We start from the raw sequence: 21,582 nt of genomic DNA on the forward strand, positions 1-21,582 counted from the left end.
ATTTAAAAAGAAACCTGTTTGTTGTTACTTATCTTTATCTGCTGAATGTGTGTGTGCACCATCATGTGTGCCTGGTGCTCGCAGGGGTCAAAGGACAGAGTTGAATTCACTAAAACCACAGGTCCTCAGCACGGACAAGTTCTCTTATCTGCTGAGTCATAAGTATTAGAGAGATGGCTCAGCAGTTAAGAGCAGTGACTGCTTTTGCTGAGGACCTGGGTTTCATTCCCAGCACCCACATGGCAGCTCACAACCATCTGTAACTCCAGTTCCAGGGGATCCAAACCCGTTTTCTGATACCAGACATATAAGTGATAAAGAGACCATACACAGGAAAAACAGCCTCACACAGTAAACAAAAGTCAGTGTTAGGCAAGGAAACAAAATAACCACATTTGTCAGTGATTTACGCTGATGCCGGGGAAGAGCACACCCTGACCTCATGTCTAACAGCTCACTTGCGAGGGCAACACCGAGGATGCCATGAGCAGGCTGGCCGCAGCGAACAAGCTACTGACTGCCCAGCAAGACTACGCTTGGCAGGAGCAGCCAAGACAAGAGGCCACTTACCCAGATGTGCTGGAGGTCCTTGCTGTTGACAGGGTAGATGATGCAGTTGGTGCCAATTAGCTTGACAGCACAGTCAATGTTGACGTCTATCACTGTGCCACACTGACTGTCCTGGGGGGGGAGAAAACATCCTGCAAGACTGCCATGGCACATCCCACCCAGACAGTCCCAGAGCCCCTCACCCTGCAACCAGGCAGCTCTCCTCCAAACAGGAGTGGGAGCAGACAGGCTGAAGACTCAGGATGGGATGGGGACGAGAGACTCACAGTTGAACGCATGTGTCGGACCACATCCCGGGGCACCACAGAGCGGTCCTCTAGCTTCAGCTGTAAAGAAGATGAGAGACTGTCATGAAAGCAGCAGACCTGCAGGCAGCGTGCACTCTACCTAAGGTTAAGCTCATTCTACAAAAGCAAACATCCCAATGAGTTAAATTCTTCTCCCAGGGCCTGCCCTCTGACCCTGGGTGATCCGTGTTCAGGACGAGGTGGGGGACTGGCATGACACTGGGCTGTGGCTGGCACCCTGAAACCAGCTATCACTGGACACCACTCTTGTAATCTGTGTGCCCTGCCTGCCCAGCTGCAGTGCATTCCTTATCTGTGGCCCTGCAGAGTCTGCCCTGGATCCATGCGAACTCCCAGCAACGCCATCTACTGGTACCACGCTGCCGGATGGACTCCAAGAGCCCAGGCAGAGAGCTGGTTCTCTGCCAGGCTAGTTTGTCTCCTCTGTTCTTGGGTCTCTTAATCTCGACTGCTCCTCTACCACCTTTCAGCAACCTCTAAGTGATGGAGAGCTCTGCATCCCCCACTCAAAAATGGCAACCACACACTAGGAACTCAGACCCCCAGCAAAGGCCTCTCCTCTCTCAACTGTGAAAGGTGACTGCCAGAAGAGCAAGTCAGGAATGCTGAAAAGGATGATTCTAGCACAAGGTTACGGAACTTTTAGCAAGGACAAATAAAGCAAACTCCAGACTGGGCGGCTGTGACTCCAACGGAAGCAGTGAGCCTCACCGTGAAGCGGGACAGCGACCTAGGAACAGCTCCAGACAACAACAGCTTATGACTGTGCTCAGAAACATCAGCCGCTGTCTACACGCGCACATGGCCCCTCAGCAGCCAGCGCTGGGTACCTGTGACAGGATCTAGGAGGCCACAAAGAAACCACCGCTGGCACATGTACACACAGCTGCTGCCTGACTCCCTGGCCCTCAGAGACACAGGCCGAAGTACCAAAAGGTTCTGCTTCAAGGCTGTGAGGGTATGTGGAGAGACCAGTGCCCTTTTTTAACTATAAAGATACTTTGTGCTGCCCCACCCTACCTCAACTGCCCCTCTTAGCTTAAAATGTCATAAAACCAATTAGAGGCCTAAGTCATAAAAACCAGAAGCTGCATCTGGAAAATTCAAGGGGCAGAGGGTCCTTGAGAAGAGCTTCAAGCTGAATCTGTAGGTCATGTTCCTAGTGGCCTTTCTGAGGTCCAGGCACTGCCAGGGAGAAGGGGGAGACCTACACATGAACAGGCATTCACTGGCATGATGTCATACAGGGCACACGAAATGGAGACCCCAGCCCTATGGCTGAAGCAGAGACCCTGTACCAGGAGGGATCCTATAGGAGAGTGACTCCCCCATGCCTCTTGGATCAGAGTGTGGCTCTCCACCTGGAAACTGTCCTCAGCTCTTCTGGTCCAGCCAGTACCCTGCAGGCACTCGGGGCAGTATGGAGGGAGGAAGTGAGGGAGGAATGGGGGTATCTATCATGTACCACTCTCTTGGTCTTGCCAGTCCTGAAAGGGGGCAGGAAAGGCTCTCCATCACCCTTTGTGACTTCCCTCTTCGCTCCCTTGTCTCTCCCGAAACGTGCCTGTGTTCTGCAGCACCACACTGTTTCACCCCAATGCCCGTCCTTTCCTTCCTTGTCCCAGCATAGGCTGTTTCTTAAAACCCTCAAAGTTCCCATTACGTGAGGATCTGCTGTGCTCTGAGAGCTTCCTCTGCTCTACACTAGGTCCAGGCTGGTTCCTGGACACCCCCGAGGAGCCCCACAACTCTGTGAAGTACACATTACCACCACCACTACCCCACCATTTTTACAGTTAAGCAGACAGGAAAAGCTACTCGTTCAAGGTCACAGCTCACAGAAGCTGGATCCTGGAGCTGGACCCTGGAGCTGGACCCGGCAGTCCTGCTCCCGCCCTTTCTTTCCACCACACAAAACACTTATAGCCCTCCAAGAGCTGCAGAAACAGGACAGAGTGCAACGTATTTCCAGTGAGTCCACACATTCTCAAGCAGAGATTTCCCCTCCCGTTCTGAAAGGCCACGTACTGAAGTCACAGGTGCCAGATGTCACCAGGATTGACACCAGGTTGCACTGCGCTGCACGGCACCTGCGTAAGTTGAAAAGGGGATTCTACCACAAAACTAGAGCTGTAAAATAAAAATTAAAGTTCCTGCCACCTCCAAGGAGTGCCCTGAATGTTGCCATCACAAGAGGATCACCAGAACCAGAGCTGAGTGGGAACCTATCGATTTTAACTGTCACAGCCTCTAAAATGCTCAGCAACAAGAGACTGGCCAGCTAATGTTTAGCATTTCCTGGAAAGCGTTGGTGAACAGACATTTTGGAACAGCAGGAGAGAAGTGGGAGGAGTCAGGGATGGTGTGAAATAAACGTGGGTTACTCTGGGTACACGTAATGGAGCAGGGCAAGGGGCAGCAGTCTCACTGCCTCCTCTGGAAACGACTCAGGGCCATGCTGGCTCTAAGGCGTCCACTGTCCAGACAACACTGATGCTGTCCACGCATCTGCGTCCAGCCTGTGCTCCAACTGGTATCAGCTCCAGGGCAGCGAGGGAAGCAGAGCACACAGGTCAGGTCATATTCAAAATCCAACACGGGGGTTTATAGGGTCACTCTGAGGTGACATCTGACCACAGACCTAAGTAAGACAGTGAGTTTCCCAGAGATAAGAGCAGTCTTATAGGTGCTGGGCAGTGTCTAGAGGCTGGAAGAGGTTACTCAGGCCCTAGGCAAGTCCATCCTGAGCAAGGCAGACGTCCCTATGGGCCCTAAGCCAAGGTAACATACTGGGACCATCTGCCTGCTGGCAAGGGAAAGAACTGGTTCTGTGATTTTCAACTGGGAGAAACTCTGTCTTCTCACCCCAGGGACATTTGGAAATGGCTGGTAATATTCCAGGCTGTCACACATGGCAGAGGTGTTAAGGCCAAGGTTTGCTGTACATCTTACGATGGATGCAAAGGACAGCTCCTGCCACAAGAATGATTGGCCAGGGTATCAGCAGTACCCAGGCTCAGAAACCCTGAGGATGCTCAGGATACCAGGAAACAAGGTGGGGCAAACAAAGAGCATCTCTACTACCCCAACCTCATCCCCCCAACCCCTCCCACCCTGCCTTGAAGTCAGTGTCTCATTGAGTAGTTTTGGCCAGCCTGGAATTGACCAGACTGACCTCAAATTCAGAGGGCTATCTGCCTCTGCCTTTCATGCTGGGATTAACACTATGTGGAAACCCACCACCCCCCCCCCCTTTAAAAAAAAAGTGACATAAAAACTATATAGTCTGGCCAGTGGTGGTGCATCCCTTTAATCCCTCTGGGAGGCAGAGGCGAGCAGATCTCTGAGTTCAAGACCAGTCTGGTCCACAAGGGCAAGTGCCAGGACTGCTATACAGAGAAACCCTGTTTTGAAAAACAAAAACAAACAAACAAACAAAACACAACTATACTTGGCTGAGGAGATGGCTCAGTGGGTAAAGTGCTTGCTGTGTTCAGATCCTCGGTCCCCACAAAAAAGATCCTCAGGTGCAGCAGTGTCTGTGACCCAACCTGGGGAGGGGTCAAGGACAGAGAGAAGTGGACTCTCAGATTCTCTGGCCAGTCAATCTAGACAGAGCAAATGCTCCAGATTCAGTGAGACTGCTTAAAAACAAAACAACACACGGGGGCGCTGATGAGCTGGCTTGGGCTCGGGCATTTGTTACCCTGACAACTGGAGACCACCCCCATATTCCACACGGTACAGGAGACCCAGTGCTTGAAAGGAGTCCCCTGACTGTCACAGAAGTGCCATGGTACATTTGCTCCCCACCCACAAATACACAAACATGGCTAAACAAACACAAATAAATAAGGAAGAGAATCAATTATAATGGCACTTGCCACCAAGTCTGACAACCTGAGCCAGATGGTAGCCGAGAACTGGCGCCCACAGGTGTCCCCTGACCTTCATACACACCATCACTATACAAGTACCCATACAGACTAAATATAATTGAAAAATCTAAAATTTTATTTGTTTAGTTATTAGTTATTGGTTTTTTGAGACACGGTTTCTCTGTAGCTTTGGAGCCTGTTCTGGAACTCACTCTGTAGAACAGGCTGGCCTCGAACTCACAGAGATTTGACTGCCTCTGCCTCCAGAGTGCTGGGATTAAAGGTGTGCACCACCATCACCCAGATTTTAAAATTTATATGTATCTGTGTTTCTGTGAATACATGTGTGCCCATGGAGACCAGAAGAGGATGTTCAAACACTTGGAACTGGAATTACAGGCAGTTTTGAGCTGCCTGACATGGGCACTAAAAACCAAACTCAGCTTCTCTGGAAGAAGCCATCACTCTTAGGGCTGAGCCATCTCTGCAGCCCATTTTACCTAAAAAACAAAAATTCGTAGGGCTCCCCAGTACCACATGGCAGATCACAGCCGTATATAATTCAGTTCAGGGAATCCAACAGCCTGGCTTCCTGGCAGGGCGCTACACACAAGTGGTGTGCATGCAGGCAAAGCAACCATTAAAAAAAAAAAACAAATAAGATGGAGAATGATAAAGGAGGACCTGATACTGCCTCCAGCCCCCACAGGCACAGACAGGAACAGTGAGCCCACACCCACACACAAGGGCACAAACGGTGAGGGAAAGGCAGAGGCCAGCAGTCCCAGGGAGAAGGGGCTGCTGTAGGGTGCGCAGCTCTGTCCTCCCCGACCTGGGCTCCCATCTGCTGTAGAGGCCACTCCTCGAACTGCCTCCCTGGGCTGCACTTCTGAGCACCAGCTGTCCTGCTCCCAGTCTAGAAGCTCATCCATAAAACTGACCTTGGTCGACCAAGACTAAAATTCTCCAAGAGTAAGCAGCTGAAAACAGAAGAAAGCTAAAGAAAGACAGCTTCAACTAACGGGGATCCTCAAACAAGGCGGAGCTGTCAGAAGGCCACAGGAAGGGTTATTTAAAACTTGTATTTTTAATTATGTGCGTATAAGTACTGTGTGTGAGCAGTGCACATGAGCCCTAGAGCTATAGCTACAGGCAGTCCTAAGCCATCTGACATCAACACTGGGAACCAAACCTGGGTCCTCTGCAAGAGCCATCGCCCCAGCCCCGATGTATGTCTCAGGAAGAAGAGACACCAGCCACACAACTGTCACAGTCACTGCCACAATGAGAGAGCATTTCCTGGGGGCAGGAAGGCCCAGCACCAGTCAGGTCTTACACAGGATAAACAGTATCCCTGGGAAGTGGAGAGACAGCAACAGTTTACAGCAGACCCTGTTCTGGATTTGTGTTCAAAGAGAGAGGTTCCCCACCACTGAATGAACTAGGCCACACAGAGATTGAAGTTATTCACCTGGCCAAAACTCCAACCAGACCCCTGAAGGGAACACTACACCAGACTAGCATTGCTACTTGCCAGGGAGGTGAGTAGGCCACCCCCACCCTCCAAACAGCCTGAGCTGGGTCCGTGTCCAAGACACACAGATGAAGAGAAATCAGGACCAGGATGTAGTCTAAAGGTAGAATGCCTGGCCAGCATGCTCCCTTCCTAGCAATCTGTCCCCGAAGTGGAGTAAGACAGTGGTCAATGGAGGGTGTGGAGGGGCCTTGCTCTGACGACTGTAGGCCCTGGTGAAGGTGTTGTCCCTGTTTTTGCCTATCTGTAACCCCATTCCACAGTACCCTGCCCTGTCTCATTGTAGGAGCTAGTCCAGCCTAGCCCTCATCTAACTACATGGATAGTAAGTTAGTTAGTCATCTAACTAACACGCCAGACTAAAGGGTTCTTTCTCTGTGAACATTTTGAAAGTGTTGAAAATCCCAGAACAGCAGACTCTAACCATTAGTGGGAGGTAGGATTAACAGTAGGAGGTCATGGCCAGCATAGGAAAAAAGAGAAAGTATCTGGGTGCATTACACACATGCAGAAAGGGCAGGTGCTCGCTTGAGAAAGCTTTTTCAGTTGTATGCAATGAAGACACACATGCCCTTTATCACAAAATATACTGGTTATTAGGAGTCACTGACAAAAGTTTGGGAAACTTAAGAACTCTAAGAATCTTCATTCCACCTAAGTCTCTGTCCAGCAGAGGGAAAGACATCCCCCCTCACCAGCAACAAAACTCTCACAAGCACCAGGATGTTCAAACTTGACATCCCCCCTCCACCAGAAACTTAAAGTTCTGACGTTCCTTGAAACATTCTTCCATCAGCTACAGTGGTAAATGCAAGCAGAACAGGGCTTCCTGTTGGCTGGAGCCAGGCCCCTCTTCCAGTGTCTTCCCAGCTCCACACTAGAATGGGCGTTTGACTGGTCAGGGATTTCTGCTTGTGCCAGAGTAAGGACTTTCTCAGAGCAGTTGACCATCATGTGGCTCAGCTGGCAGGGACTCAGCAATAAGCCAGCCCCTCATGTCCGGATGGAAGACTTAACTTCCAAAACACACTTGGCCAGAGGGGCCTCAAGGGTTTGGGGGAGTGGAAGAAGGAAAGAAAAGAAAGGCAGGACAAGTGTGGTAGTAGTACATGCCTTTGATCCCAGCACTCGGGAGGCAGAGGCAGGCGGATTTCTGTGAGTCTGAGGCCAGCCTGGTTTATAGAGCAAGTTCCAGGACAGGCTCCACAGCTACAGAGAAACCCTGGGTTTTTTTTTTTTTTTTTTTTTTTTTTAAAGAAAGAAAAGAATTTATGGGGGCTGGAGAGATGGCTGAGAGGTTATGAGCTCTGGCTGCTCTTCCAGAGGTCCTGAGTTCAATTCCCAGCAACCACATGATGGCTCACAGCCATCTGTAATGAGATCTGAGGTTCTTGCCTGTATGCATAATAAATAAATAAATCTTTTTTAAAAATTAAGTTGGGGGCAAGGGTATGCTGCTAAATAGAGAGACTGTCTAAAACCAAAATAGAAATGGAAAATAAAGAGGGGCATTGCTGACAGAAAGAGCTAGAAGGACTGTATCCCTTGCAGCTATGTAAAGGGCCAGGTTGAGTCCAGTGAGCAGACTTCCCAGGATCCACAACATCACTGGATTTACAAACACCCACACTTGATATTTCCATGAAAACGAAAAGAAATCACCATGGATCTGTTGGCGTACAGACAGCAACTGGTCTGCAGACACCAGAACTAACCAAAATGGCTTCTGAGGGGTGACATCACTGCCTGGGTGAATCACTAAGCCCAAAGACTTCAGATACCTATCTTTCCACCTCCATTTCTTCCAGGCCATGGCAGCAACAAGAACCTCAGGACAGGAAGCAGAGCAAAAGCACCCACCGGGAAGCACTCAGAGCACAGGGGAGCAAGATCTGTGCCTCAAGTACAGTGAGACAAGACCACAGCTAGTCACAAGGGGCCAAATGCAAAGGAGAAGTGGGGTTCTAAGCAGGGGAGCACACTGAAAGCACAGCACTGCCATTCCCAAGTGGGTGCCAAGGCACCTCCTGGGAACCAGAAGACTCCCTGGGGACACGGCAGCACCAAGCTAGATGCACTCTTCCAGCTGCAGCTCCAGAGCTCATGGTCCACGAGTGACACCTGCCGAGCCATGCTTCTGCTCTTAGCACGAGTGATCTACAGAACCCAAGGCAAGCCGGCTGAAAGGACAAGCCTCGTAAGCGTGGCCCTGAGACCAGAGCACCAAGGCAGTCTCCTGAAGAGGTAATAGCTCAGCCAGAGAAGCCAAATGCATGTGAAGTAACATTACAAAGGATGGAATGAAATGCAGACATTAACGCAGTTGTGGCGTGGCTTCAGTGCATTATTACATTGGAAGGATTTAGGTATCAGAGGAGACTCTTGAGGAAACACCATAATAAATTGGGTAGGTAGTATTAATAACCTCCTAGTGTATGGTAATCTCTACCCGCCCCTTCTATGAGCTGAGGCACTCCCAGCTCAGTGATGGGTTACAGCTGGAGGCTGAATCAGAGTACATCAGAGCGCACCCAGAGCTGATGTGAGCCCGTCCTCAGAGGTTACTGCTAACACACCTCAGCAACGCTACAAAGGGCTCTTGGCTACACTCAAGCCCCAGGACAGGAGACAGGTGGTATCTCAGGCCAAGCAGAGGTTAACTGGAGGGAAGAGGATCAAGTTGGGCTTTACAGCTGGGCGTCTCGGGGAGAGGTCTGACCCTACTCAAGACAGGAGATGCAGGGCTGGGCTGAGTGAATGCTGCAGGAAGCCTCGCACCCAGGATTACAGGGTCAGGGTAGGAACAGGTAAAGAACAGACAAGAACACCAAGACCAAAGCCAAGGATGAGGCTTCCTATACAATCACACATGAAACTTCCTTCCTTCCCTGCGAGTGCACAACCTTTAGGGGACTCTCTGGCCCGATGAGCTCACCAATAACCTGACAGGACATAGGTCCTGAGGGCTAAGATGCTGCATCTTACACTCAGCAACCACAGATGGCAGATGGCTGGCCATGTTTTACCGAGCAGCTTTTGAAGGGCAACTGGAGGAAATCAACAAAGGTCCCCTTAAAATTAGGGGATTGTGCAATTAACAGCAGGGTCATGGAGCAGTAAAAACAGTCAATGAGCTCTCAGGAGGAAGCGGTTGTTTAGGGTGGCTGCTGATCCCCAGAGAGTGCTTTAAAAATAGAGCTCTGGGGCTAGGATGGCTCGGTGGTTAAGAGCACTGGCTGCTCTTCCAGAGGACCAGGGCTCAGTTCCGAGCACCCACATGGTTACCAACAGCAGTCTACAACTGCAGTCCCACTGATACAACACCTTCTTCTGGCTGCCCCAGATACTAGACACACATTCAGGCAAGCCACCCACTACATTAAAAAAGAAGGCAGGCATAGTGGCACGTGCCTTTAATCCTAGCACTTGGGAGGCAGAGACAGACAGAGTACATATACAAAGTTCCCAGTCAGCTAAGGTACACAGTGAGACTGTATCAAAAAAAAAAAAAAAAAAAAAAAAGGAAGGAAAAATACAAAAAATATTAATTAAAAAGAATAGCATTCTAATCTTTCACTGGATGAATATTGCTTTGTCGTGTGCCACCCCCCCACCCCCCACCTCCCCGCGCCCGGCCTGGGAACTGAACCCAGGGCCTCAGAGGTGCCACACAAACTGGGAATCCATTCCTTTTCTTTTGTTTCTTTTTTCTTTCAGGTGTCAGCCCAGGCTAATCTTGAACTCATGATCTTCCTGCCTCAGGCTCCTGAATCACAGGTAAGCCTGTCACATTCCACTGAGCATTTGTTTTTCATAGACTGGCGTGTAGATCAAGGTGTGAAAACATGGTGGCTTAAAATAATTAACACTGTCACTGCTCAGAATTCTCTGACAGCCTTTTCTGTGATTCAGTCCTAGGGACAGAGAGAAGCACGGGCACCAAGTCCTCAAAAGGATGTCCCAGCTCTGAGACTCTGTTCAGGTGGGCCAGACTCCAAGGATGGGAAATGCTGCAAAAGACAGAGATAGAGGAAAGAACTGGACCCAGCCAACTGTTGCCATGGAAGCAAAGATCAGAGTCTGCCAGCATGCAGGGGACAGTGGGAGAGCAGCTTCCTGCAAGAGTGCAGTTTTGGAGGTAGAGTCCTGGTCATGAATAAGCTATGGCGAAATCTCCACATGCGTACCCTGGTGGGAAGTTGCTAGCCCCAATTTCTGGGACAGCCCTGGGATCTTCTTGGGGGTGTTCCCTCCTGCTTTGTTCCCCACCTGTATAATGTGACCTTAAGGCAGTGTCAAGACACCATCTCTCCTGAGCAACGGAGTCTCACCTCACTCAGTCAGGGCAGTGGCTTCCTGTGGCCGCGCTCAAAGACGCCAACAGACAGCTAATCAATAAATAGCTCTCTACAAAGTGCATTATCCTGCCTCGCCAGGCAGACTTGCCCAAGAAAGGATTCACTCAGCACTGCTATTTTTAAAAATGCAAATATAGTAGGAAGACACAGTAAAAATAATCCTTAAGAGACTCAAACTGAGGCTGTGGGGGCTTGGGGGAGGGGGAAGAGGCAGGTTCCATTGAAGATTTGAGGTGCTGCCCACCCTATGACAGTCTCACTTCCTGACTGGTCTTGCTTTTGTTCCTCCAGAGAGAACAGGCAGGACTCGACCTACCAGAGCAGCTGTGGAACAGGGCCGCTGTTCACACTCGAGGCCGGCCAGCTGGGGCTCTTTCCCACAGGGAAGCAAGCGCTTGGGAAAGTATAAAAAGCCAAAATCGAGATATAGAGAACAGGTTGTGACAATCGCAACAAGCTCTAAAGTAAGACACACCACTGTATATTGGATATTTATATTACAATTCATAGTGGTCAATGCCTTGGCTGCCTTCTCCCCTACATAGGCTGGCTCTAGGGTTTGGGAACATGTGGGGGGAGGGGTGTACATGTGTGGAAAACTGAATCTGGAAACTGAAGGCGACCAGGAGGAGCACCAGAGTGACTATGTCTGCAATAGCCCCATGCACAAAGACCACAAATCCCCAGCACAGAGGCAGAGAAGAGAGGGCATCTCAGGGGCCTCTTGTGTCTGTCTTTTAAGGGTGGGTGGTGGCCCTGCTTGCAGATCTGTTTGCTAATGCTAAGCCCAAGCCAGATTCCCTCTCTTGCTTTCCCACACGCCCACCCTACCCAAGCCATCTCAGTGTGAACTCGCAGGAAGGCAGGTAATATGCAGGGCCCAACTTATACAAGGCACATGGACAGTGTATGTGCAGGAGGCATCTAACTTTACCCTGGCGGTCTCCAAGCCTGAACTCCAAGCTCACCTCCTCCCCTAAGCTACTCAATAAGGAAGTCTAGACTCCTGCTGACTGGCTTTCTTTTACTATACTACTCACTCGTTCACAGATTGCTCATTCCTTCAATCAACTACTGGTTGTCTAAGGGGTCAAAAAGCCCTGTCCCAGAACATCTGAGACTAGCCAGGTGGTGGCAGCACACGCCTTTAATTCCTGCACTCAGGAGGCAGAGGCAGGCGGATTTCTGTGAGCTTGAGGCCAGTCTGGTCTACAAGAGCTAGTTCCAGGACAGATTCCAAATCTACAGAGAAACCCTGTCTCGAAAAAGCAAAAACAAAAAAACAAACAAAAAACCCAACAAAACAAAAACCACCTGAGACTAGAATGGACTAGTGTAGGGTGGGGAATAGTCATCTTCGCCTCAGATGCTACCTCATTAGAAGGGCTTCTCTGACAGTCCTGTCTGGAAGCACTCTCCACGGGATCCCTGCCCCTGGCTTTTCTTTTCCTGACAGCATTTTACAGCCCCTGATTCCGGGTCTGTCTGTCTGTTCATCCAAGTGTGAATCCCATATGGGTAGGCACCATTCCCCATGGCATCCTCAAGCAAGTTCCCAGCACAGAAGATAAAGCCATGGGGCTGCTAGTGCCACACTGAAGGGAAGCCCTCGGAGACAGGACAGTTCCCAGTGCTGCCGAGAGACCCAGTGTCACAGAAAGGTACACTCACATTCAACACAACACAAGGGTCCCACAGGGTGATATGTGCAGAAGCCTCACTGGTGGGACTGGAGAACCCAGGAAAGAGGGATGGGGTCATGCTCCTTGGAAGACTAGGGCCAAAGAAGAGGAGAAAAAGGAGGTAGGCAAGAAAATGCAGGCAGAGGAAAGGTGTGGGCCTGGAGAGATGGCCCATTGGTTAAGGTTAAAACAATGCACTATTACAAAGGACATGAGTTCAATACAAAAACACACACCGAGTGGCTCACAATCGCCTGTAATTCCAGCTTTAGGATCCAATGCCCTCTTCAGGACTCTCTGGGCACACACACAGAAAAACACATGTATACACATAATTAAGAATAAGATAATCCTTTTTTTTAAGATTTATTTATTTATTATGTATACAACATTCCTTCCATGTATGCTTGCATGCCAGAAGAGGGCAACAGATCTCATTATAGATGGCTGTGAGCCACCATGTGGTTGCTAGGAATTGAACTCAGGACCTCTGGGAAGAGTAGTCCTTGCTCTTAACCTCTGAGCCATCTCTCCAGCCCCGATAATCCTTTTTTAAAAAGTGGTCAGGAAGGAAGTTACAGAGGAAAGCTGGGACGGATGAGGGTAGCTCATGGAGGTGGTCTACACAATGTCCACAAAGAACCCGTGCACAGGAGGAGGCTGACATCCATGCCAGTGGTTGCCAGGATTCCCAGGCCGGGAAAGACCAAGCCCAGAGCAGCACCTCGGCTGTCACGCAGAGGCTACAGTGGCTTTACACTAGAACCGCAAAGACGGGTGAGCTGACAGGTCCTAAAAGCCACCTTTTTGATATACGGCTCCCTCTCAGGTAGCCCAGCACTGCTGGGGTGGGGGGCAATCCACAATGGCTGGCCACAGCAGGCACATGAACTTGCACAACACCTCTGGCCAATATCCTGGTTAAATTGTTGGTCTTCTATATTAGTTACTTTTCCACTGCCATGACAAAACCTTATGACTGAGGCAACTCTAAAAGTGTTTAATCCAGCCCCCAGTTTCAGAGGGTTACAGTCCCTGAGGGCAGAGCACAGGCCTGTCAGAAGGAGCAGCTGAGAGCTAACACCCTGATCCACAAGCAGAAGGCAAAGAGAAAAAACACCCTGGGAATACGGAGAGTCCTCTGAAATATCGGAGCCTGCCCAGTGACACATCTCCACAAAGGCCAGCTAGCAGCCAAGACAGCGGGGAAAGTCGGCCTCTCACCCAAAGCACACAGGCAGGATCATCTCTTCCATGACCGCCCAGCGCAAATGACCCGAGAGCACTGCAGTTCCCCAAGTGCTGCTGCCTATCAGGCAACAAACAGCCCATCCTGCTGCATAGAGAGGATCACCCACCAAACCTCAGAGGTCACAAGACCATGCCCACGATCCTTCCCTTTCAAGGCAGCACTGGGCCTGGTACACTAGAGTTGGACCGATGGGACACTGAAAGCTTGCACACTGTCCAAGAAGAGCCGGGGACGGTGTGCAGCTCCAGACTTACAACTACTACAATGCTGTTGCTAGGAAGATTTGGGACTTAATGCTTTTCAGCTGCTAAGGGTCTCAAATCTTTAACAGTGTATGTAAGTAGGAACAGGGTTCCTACCAAAACCATGGAAGACACCTGCACACAAGCAGTCAAACTCCAAGGACGAATAGGATCCCAGGTTCAAGGCCTAGCAAGTTGGCCAACAAATAACCCACTTCAAAAACAAACAGAAGAGGGAGCTGGAGAGATGGCTCAATAGTTAAGAGCACAGGCTGATCTTACTGAGGTCTCAAGTTCAGTTCCCAGCACCTATATAGTGGCTCACAACCATCTGTAACTCCAGTTCCAAGGGATTCAAAGCATATATACAAGACATACATGAAGGCAAATACTCATAAAGTAATCTTTTAAAAAGTCAAAAACAGTTTGGAGGTAATGGTACATGCATTTAATCCCAGCACTGAGGAGGCAGAGGCAGACAGATCTTGGTGAGTTTGAGGCCAGCCTGATCTACAGAGTAAATTCTAGGACAGCCAAGGTTACACAAAGAAATTCTGTCTCAAAAAAACAAAACAAACAAAAAAAAAAAAACAAGCACAAAACTTAAACAGTCAAAAAAACAAAAACAAAAAACAAACAAAAAAAAACTTAAAACAGTCACATGTCCAACAAAGACACACAATGGCCAGTCTATCACAGATGTGGGCTGTGGATAAAGTTCTTCAGTTCAAGCCTGGCAGCCTGAGCTTGATGCCCAGAACCCAAGTAAAGGTAGAGAGAGAAAACCAACAGAACAAGTCTGATGGGCAAAATGCCAAAGGCAGGGCTGAAAAAAGTTCAGGGGTATTGATAGAAATACTTGGGCCCTTAAGTTTTTTATTGGGGGGGTTCAAGACAAGGTTTCTCTGTGTTGCTTTGGAGCCTGTCCTAGAACTAGCTCTTGTATACCAAGCTGGCCTCCATCCCCACCTGCCTCTGCTTCCCGAGTGTTGGAGTTAAAGGCATGTGCCACCAATGCCCAGCTCCTTAAGCGTTAAAAAACAAAACAAAAACAAAAAAACAAACACACACATAAAACTGTTCTAATTCAAACAGCCCTGATTCCCCCACCCTGTCTGTGGCACCACAGGCTACTGAAAAAACTCCACCCCAAAAGGGATCCCAGGATTCCCTAAACAGCAGAGCCAGCTCTAAACTGGATCCATCTCAGCAGACTGGCAAAAAGGCCACATTACAGAGAAGAAAGGAAGGAAGCAACACGCCTGAACGGCTCTGAAGGACAGAATCCACAAAGCAGATGGGAACCAAAGAACCACTCAAAAGAACTGTCTGAACTGGACCCAGGGTTATCCAGATCCAGAGCATAACCCGACAGTGCAGCGCAGTTACACGAAAAATGTCATGCATATGGAGCAGGGACAAGAGATCTGCAATGGTGTGGGCTCAGAATCCCAGCTACTTAGGAGGCCTAGGCAGGAGGATCTCAGAGTTTGAGCCCAGCATGGTCTACATAGAGAGTCCCAGGACTGCCAGAGCTATATAGACCCTAAAAAGAATAAAGACATTAAACAAAACAAACTCACAAAGAATAGGAGGGGGCTAGGGCTAGGAATGTGGCTCCATGGGTAGAGTTCTCAGAACTACATAAACCAGGCACTAGGTCAGGACATGAGGACACAGCACGCGAGTATCTCAGCACTCAGAAGGTAGAGGAGGAAGGACCAAAAGTTCAAGGTCGTGCTCAGCTAGATGTACAAAACCGCGTAAAACAAGAACGAAAACACAAAAATAATCCAGGCATACACTCTAGAATATCCATGGGACATATCTGGTCACAGAGCTCATCTCTAGTGAATGGAAACACAGGAACATGGCAAACACGCTCGCTCTTCTGGCTTTTTGGACACTGCCATTTGCATGTGTCTTTTCATTCACAGAAACATTCGGGTTTCAAGTTAGCCTGATGATTTCAAAAGACTGGAGGAGAGAGTTTGATGGTTTCCACCGGGAAAAACAATCAGATTTCAGCTGTGGCTAGTGGTGGAGCACTTGGCTAGCATGTGATGGCTCTGGGACTGAGCTCCAGCTCAGCGAGTAGAGTTTTAAGGGGCAAACTAGCAGCAGTGCCCCCCCCCAAACTACTTTAATTGTATTAAGTGGCTTCTAACAACAGTAGGGAAAGGCAAAGTTAGCTATCCCGTAAGGTCAGGTTATCTGTTCAGCACCTCAGAGGTAAGCTTATCTAATCCTCATTCCCAGGTTATTTATTTATTTGCGGACAAGGCAATCACAGCTCTGCACACGTCCTCCTGGCTCGCTACACCCCTGGTCTAGTCATATGCACGGGGGCTGGATTGTCCCCTAAGCTCAAGATTCTACAGACCAGTTTGTCCCTGAGAAGGGCAGCCCCAGCACCGGGGTGCAGGAGACAGTTAACCAACTGTACCTCAGCCCTCTAGGTCTGGCATGTCACCCCAAATCCTCACTATCATGCTAGGCAACAGACATTTTGAGATGCACTGTAAACAGACACTACCTGCTGAGAAGACAGCTAAAATGAACCAAAAGTTTTTAAATGTACCCAGTAATTAAATGGGGGAACTTATCCTAAGCAAATTAAGATAAAGAAGTTAAAAAAAGTATAATTTGGGGCTGGAGAGATGGCTCCGTGGTTTAAGAGCACTGGTTGCTCTTCCAAAGGACCTGGGTTCAATTCTCAGTACCCACATGGCAGCTCACAACTGTCTGTAACTCCAGTGCCAGGAGCTCTGACACCCTCATATAAGCATACATGCAGGCAAAAGCCCCAGTGTACGCTAAATAAATAAATCTTTAAGGAAAAGGTATAATGTGAGAAGGTAATAAAGTTGCCCCCTTCTTTAAACTGTAAAACCGTCAGAACAGGCCTGAGGAGACAGACCAGAGAGTCAGCGCCTCTCTAGGGGCACTGCATGCTTCAGCAGAACCATCAAGATGCTTTTCTAGGACTGGGTGGGCAGCTCCGTCAGTAGCGTGCCTACCAAACAAGCATGGGAACTGGAGTTCACATTCCACCACTCATTAGATCAACCTAGTTTCAATCAATCAGAAACCTGTCTGGAACATAAGGCAGAAAATGATTTGAAGACATAAGATGACCTTCGATTCTACATGTACATGCTCCTGACCTCATACATACATGCACACACCACACACACACACACAAACATTACTTTTTTTGAAACAGAAAGACTTTCTGACACACATACCCTTTGTTATGAACCTCCATCTCAGGAGCACTATGGAAAAAGAAAGACCCAAAGGGGCTCCTGAAAAAGAGCACAGTCACGTCATCTAACCTGTGCCAAGTGCTGGGTTTACACACTTGAGAAACACAGACCCACTGCACCCGACTAGAGCAAAGGTCCTGCACACTGCAACAGCCCTTCAGAAGGGAACTTGAGCAGGAATGCCACAAATGCCTACTAAAGAAACAAGGGAGGAAACCAAGATACTTCAGAACACATCGACATGCTGGCCTAAAGCAGGAGCACAGATGAAGGGAATCCCTGCAAGCGGTCAAGGTCGGACCCTGACAGGGGTAGAGGGTGACTTCAGAAGCTGAGCGCTAGTCTGCGACGTCAACCAGTAGGTGTAAACTGCACTAAAGCAAAACCGTCAGTGCAAGTGGCCATACTCTCTAGAACATTCATCAACAGTGAGGAGGCTAAGTGACTTCCAGGTTTCCAAGGCTGGAACAGAAGCATAAGGTGCTGCAAACTTGGCCCCTCTCAGCACGTGCTAATAGGTCCTTTGGAACCTTATCACTTTGCACAGCTTTGCTAAGTGCTAGGAGTTAGCATGACAGATTTTTCTAAACAGAAATATGTATATACTTATAAAAGATTAAAATAAACATTCACTGAAATATAAAACAGCAGTTATCTAAGTGACTACATTATAGAAGACCCCAGTCTATGGGGGTTCTTGGATTTTAGGGGGAGTACAGATTGGGCATCTGTACCCAAAACTTTGAAATGCTCTAAAATCTGAAACATGAATATTATCCTAAAAAGGCTTGGATTTAGGAGTGGAGAGGTGGCTGCTCTTCCAGAGGCCACGGATTTAATTCCAAGCATGAACACACAAGCTCACAACCTTCTACAACTCCAGCCCAGACAGAGCATCTGATGTCCTCTTCTGATATCTGCACACTCCAGACACACTCATGGCACACAGACAAGCATGCACATGGCAGCTCACAACCCTCTATACAACTCCAGCCCAGAGGATCTGACGTCTTCTTCTGATATCTACAGGCACCAGGCACACACATGGTATATAGACATACAAGCAAAACACTCATCAACATAAAATAAATATTTTAAAAATTGAAAATATAAACATATAAAATTATGCTGGCATCGTGGTGCACACTTTTAAATTACAGTACTTGAGAGGCAGAGGCAGGGGGATTTCTTTGAGTTTGAGGCTGGCCTGGTCTACTACATTCAAAGTTCCAAGCCAGCGGGCTACACAGAGAAACCTTGTCCCAAAAAACAAAAACTAAAAGGTGGAGAAAAGAAATAAAGAAAAACACCCAATGTTGACCTCTAGCTTCCCCATACATGCAGCACACCCAAGCACACACACATAGAGAACAGAATCTCCCCACATTGGTCTTCTGTGCACATTATTCTCCTGAAGGAACATACACAGCAGAGCCTGTTGCCTGTTGCTCTTCCAGAACCTCACAGTAGGTAACCGTATGTTTACAGTGAACATACAGTGAACCTGACCAGAGACCAGAAGAGGGAATCAAATCCCCTTGGAGCTGGAGTCACAGGATAAAACCTACTTTTATAAAAGGTTTCTCTAAAAGTTAAAAAACCTTTGAGAGGTTTAGGGAGTTTGATTGATAGAGACCAGGTCCTGGCAGGATGGTGGTAAGGCTGAGATGGCCAGTGCTATCTGTGTGACTCTGGGAAGGCACACAATGCTATTGTTACTTCAATATTTTACCATAATTAAAACAGAAGAAAATGGTACCTCATCTCTCCCGTGATCTCCTGAAACCCTGGTATAACCATGACCACTGTCCTGCTGTCCCCCATCTCCAGCACACCAGCCTCGGCTGTGTGCCAGGAGTACCTGTTACTCCCCAGATGCCTTTCATGGATGCCATCTGACAGACCTTCCAATGGCTCTCCCTCTCCAGCTTAACACTGTCTGAGGTTCTCACTGGGGAGTTAGGCCTAAGGTTAAAGAGCATCAGTTAAACTGACCTTGGAAAGCCTTTCCAGTCTATCCTAAGTCAACACAGGCTCTCTTCTCTGGATTCTGATGAAGGTGCTAGTTCACAGCTGGGGTCATTTTGTTCTAAAATCCAGCATTTCAACACTCCATTCCTGGCGCACATGCAAAGTCATGCCCGTGAAATGCCCTGAGAGAGCTCATCTGCACTGCAGAAGTTTCCTGTCTGCACACTCTCCACTGCCAGGTCTTCTACTGCTTGTCTGTCTTGGATCTGTCACCCAGAGACCTGCATGCCACAAAGCAAACATGCTGCAGTCTTCTAAGGGGCAGCTACTGGGGAGCTTGGGGACACTGCCCAGATTTAACCTGACTTCTTCCAGGTTAAACTCACGACATTGACTCAGACTTGTCCTCATTTGTAAATGGCTCATTTGGGCTCGGGAAAGAAGGCTTAAGGAAGTGAACAGGCTAGCGAGGAGGCAGAGGCAGGCTAATCTCTGAGTTCAAGGCCAGCCTGGTCTACAGAGCTAGTTCCAGGACAGGCTCTAAAGCCACACAGAGAGACCCTGTCTCACAGAGAAACAGTGTCCCAAAAAAACAAAATCAGAAAGTGAACAAGGAGCTGGAGATGGCTCTTTGGTTTAGAGAACTTCTGCTTTTCAAGAGGTCCCTGGTGTGATTCCTGTCCATATCTCCAGGTCCAGGATCTAATCTCTCAGAGTACCAGGAAAACAGGTTGTGCACAGACATGCATACAACCAAAACACAGACATAAAGAAATAATTAAAAGAACCAGCATCTCTTAGCAGCACACTTCCTTCTATTCTACCTCTAGCTCAGTTCTTGAAACACAGTCCCAGTGTCTGTGAGATACCTTTAGGAAGTCGGAGACTAAAACTTCTAACACGTCGGGTGGTGGTGGTACACGCCTTTAATCCCAGCACTCAGGAGGCAGAGGCAGAGGCAGGCGGATCTCTGAGTTCGAGGCCAGCCTGGTCTACAGAGTGAGTTCCAAGACAGGCTCCAAAGCTACAGAGAAACCCTGTCTTAAAAAACCAAAACAAACAAACAAACAAAACAAAAAGTGAACCTCGGAACCCACAGGGCTTTGAAGGACCCACACACCACCAGTGTGAGTCACAGGGCAGGCCCGGCTAACAGGAGCATCACTGGAGCTGGTTAGACTGACTGAGCAATTGGCACAGAGGAGAGGCCCCTGTGTGGGCAGGTGCATCTGTGCAGAGCTAGCCTAGGCAATGTTCACGCACGCTCCCCTCACACCCTCCGCCACCGCCACCCTGAGAACTGCGGTGGTCCTACCCATTTAACAGTTTCCAACTTCTCCCAAGCAGCAGGCCTGCCATAATCACTACAACTGCAGGCTGTGCTCTTCAACTCCTCCCCCAGAGTGTGTGCGGCTGCACATAAGACCGGAGCCATCCACAAAGGAGTCACACTGACCAGGGAGGAAACACACATGCTTGACCCAAGTTACTAAGACCTCACTTAGTTACTACAGGCACAGAAATTCCAGGTGTGTGCCGGTCATTCTGAGCAGTGCTGCTGAGAGGCCCAGAAGGTGACTCGGACCAGTGACAAACAGGTGGCTTTCCCCAGTGTGACCTCTTCAGTTCTGGAAAGCTCTGTGACCAGGAATGTCCATTTTGATAGGACACAGCTAAAGCTAGCTCTGTCCTAGCCCTCTAAATGTGTACTCTGCCTGCAAGCCTTGTGATGGAAGCTGCCAGAATAGTAAACTGCAATATGGCATCTTATGACTAATCTGCTCCTAGTATTAGGATACTCACGTGGGTTGTCCTGGAGTAATTCTTCACAGTGCTTTCAAAGGAGCCCCGCCTGGGCAACAAATGACATGATCAATGTGCCAACCAAGAGTAGAGAAGGGCTGGCACGAGGGGCAGGTAAGGGGCCCACAGCTCTAGAAACATGAGACATCTGAAGATGGGGGGGTATCTACAGAGATAGCTCAGCAACAGAGTGCTCAGTTTGTACAAGGCACCAGGTTCAAGTCCCAGCACCACAAAAGAGAGAGAGAGAGAGAGAAAATAAATGACAAATACTGGAAGACTCTCTCATGAGTAAGCTGGAAGGAGTAAACGCTGGTCCTCGGGTTCCCCAGAATCCACATCTACAGCTCCTTTGCTATCCTTGTTTCAAGAAGGAATGCCAGTGAGCCCCAGGCATTAGAGGCACTTGTGAACTGGGGAAAAGCTGTCAGACTGGCTGTAGACAACTGGGAAGGCAGGACAGGCACCTCAGACAGGGACAAGCTGGTCTGGGAGGGTACATAGTCACCTGCAGGTCACCCTGAAGGTGTCTGGGCTGGAGGAGAGCCTGGAGACAGGGAGAGGCGGAGATGTAGCTCTAGCCCAGGACAGGAACTGTAGGGAAGAACTGAGCAAGCAGGCCTGTAGGATTAACTGCTCCAAAAACTGACAAAGGACTAGGGCAGATTCAAGAAGAGTCAGTTCAAGGCCAGCATTAGAGTCACAAGAGGATACA

The 21,582-nt window shown here is 48.9% G+C and overlaps 1 protein-coding gene across 2 annotated transcripts in view; it reads right to left on the reverse strand.

Moving 5' to 3' along the window:
- Ube2o (ubiquitin conjugating enzyme E2 O) overlaps positions 1-21,582 on the reverse strand; it is a 42,618-nt gene that overhangs the window by 11,632 nt on the left and 9,404 nt on the right. For both annotated transcript variants that reach the window (XM_050140358.1, XM_050140357.1), the window contains exons 2-3: positions 837-896; positions 571-681 (exon numbers count right to left, since the gene is read on the reverse strand). In XM_050140358.1, coding sequence (XP_049996315.1) covers positions 571-681; positions 837-896 — 171 coding nt within the window. The remainder of the gene's footprint in view (positions 1-570; positions 682-836; positions 897-21,582) is intronic.

The sequence above is a fragment of the Alexandromys fortis genome, unplaced genomic scaffold, assembly GCF_014885135.2.
Source record: "Alexandromys fortis isolate MF-2015 unplaced genomic scaffold, M_Fortis_MF-2015_v1.1 scaffold_39, whole genome shotgun sequence".
NCBI classification, from domain to species: domain Eukaryota; kingdom Metazoa; phylum Chordata; class Mammalia; order Rodentia; family Cricetidae; genus Alexandromys; species Alexandromys fortis.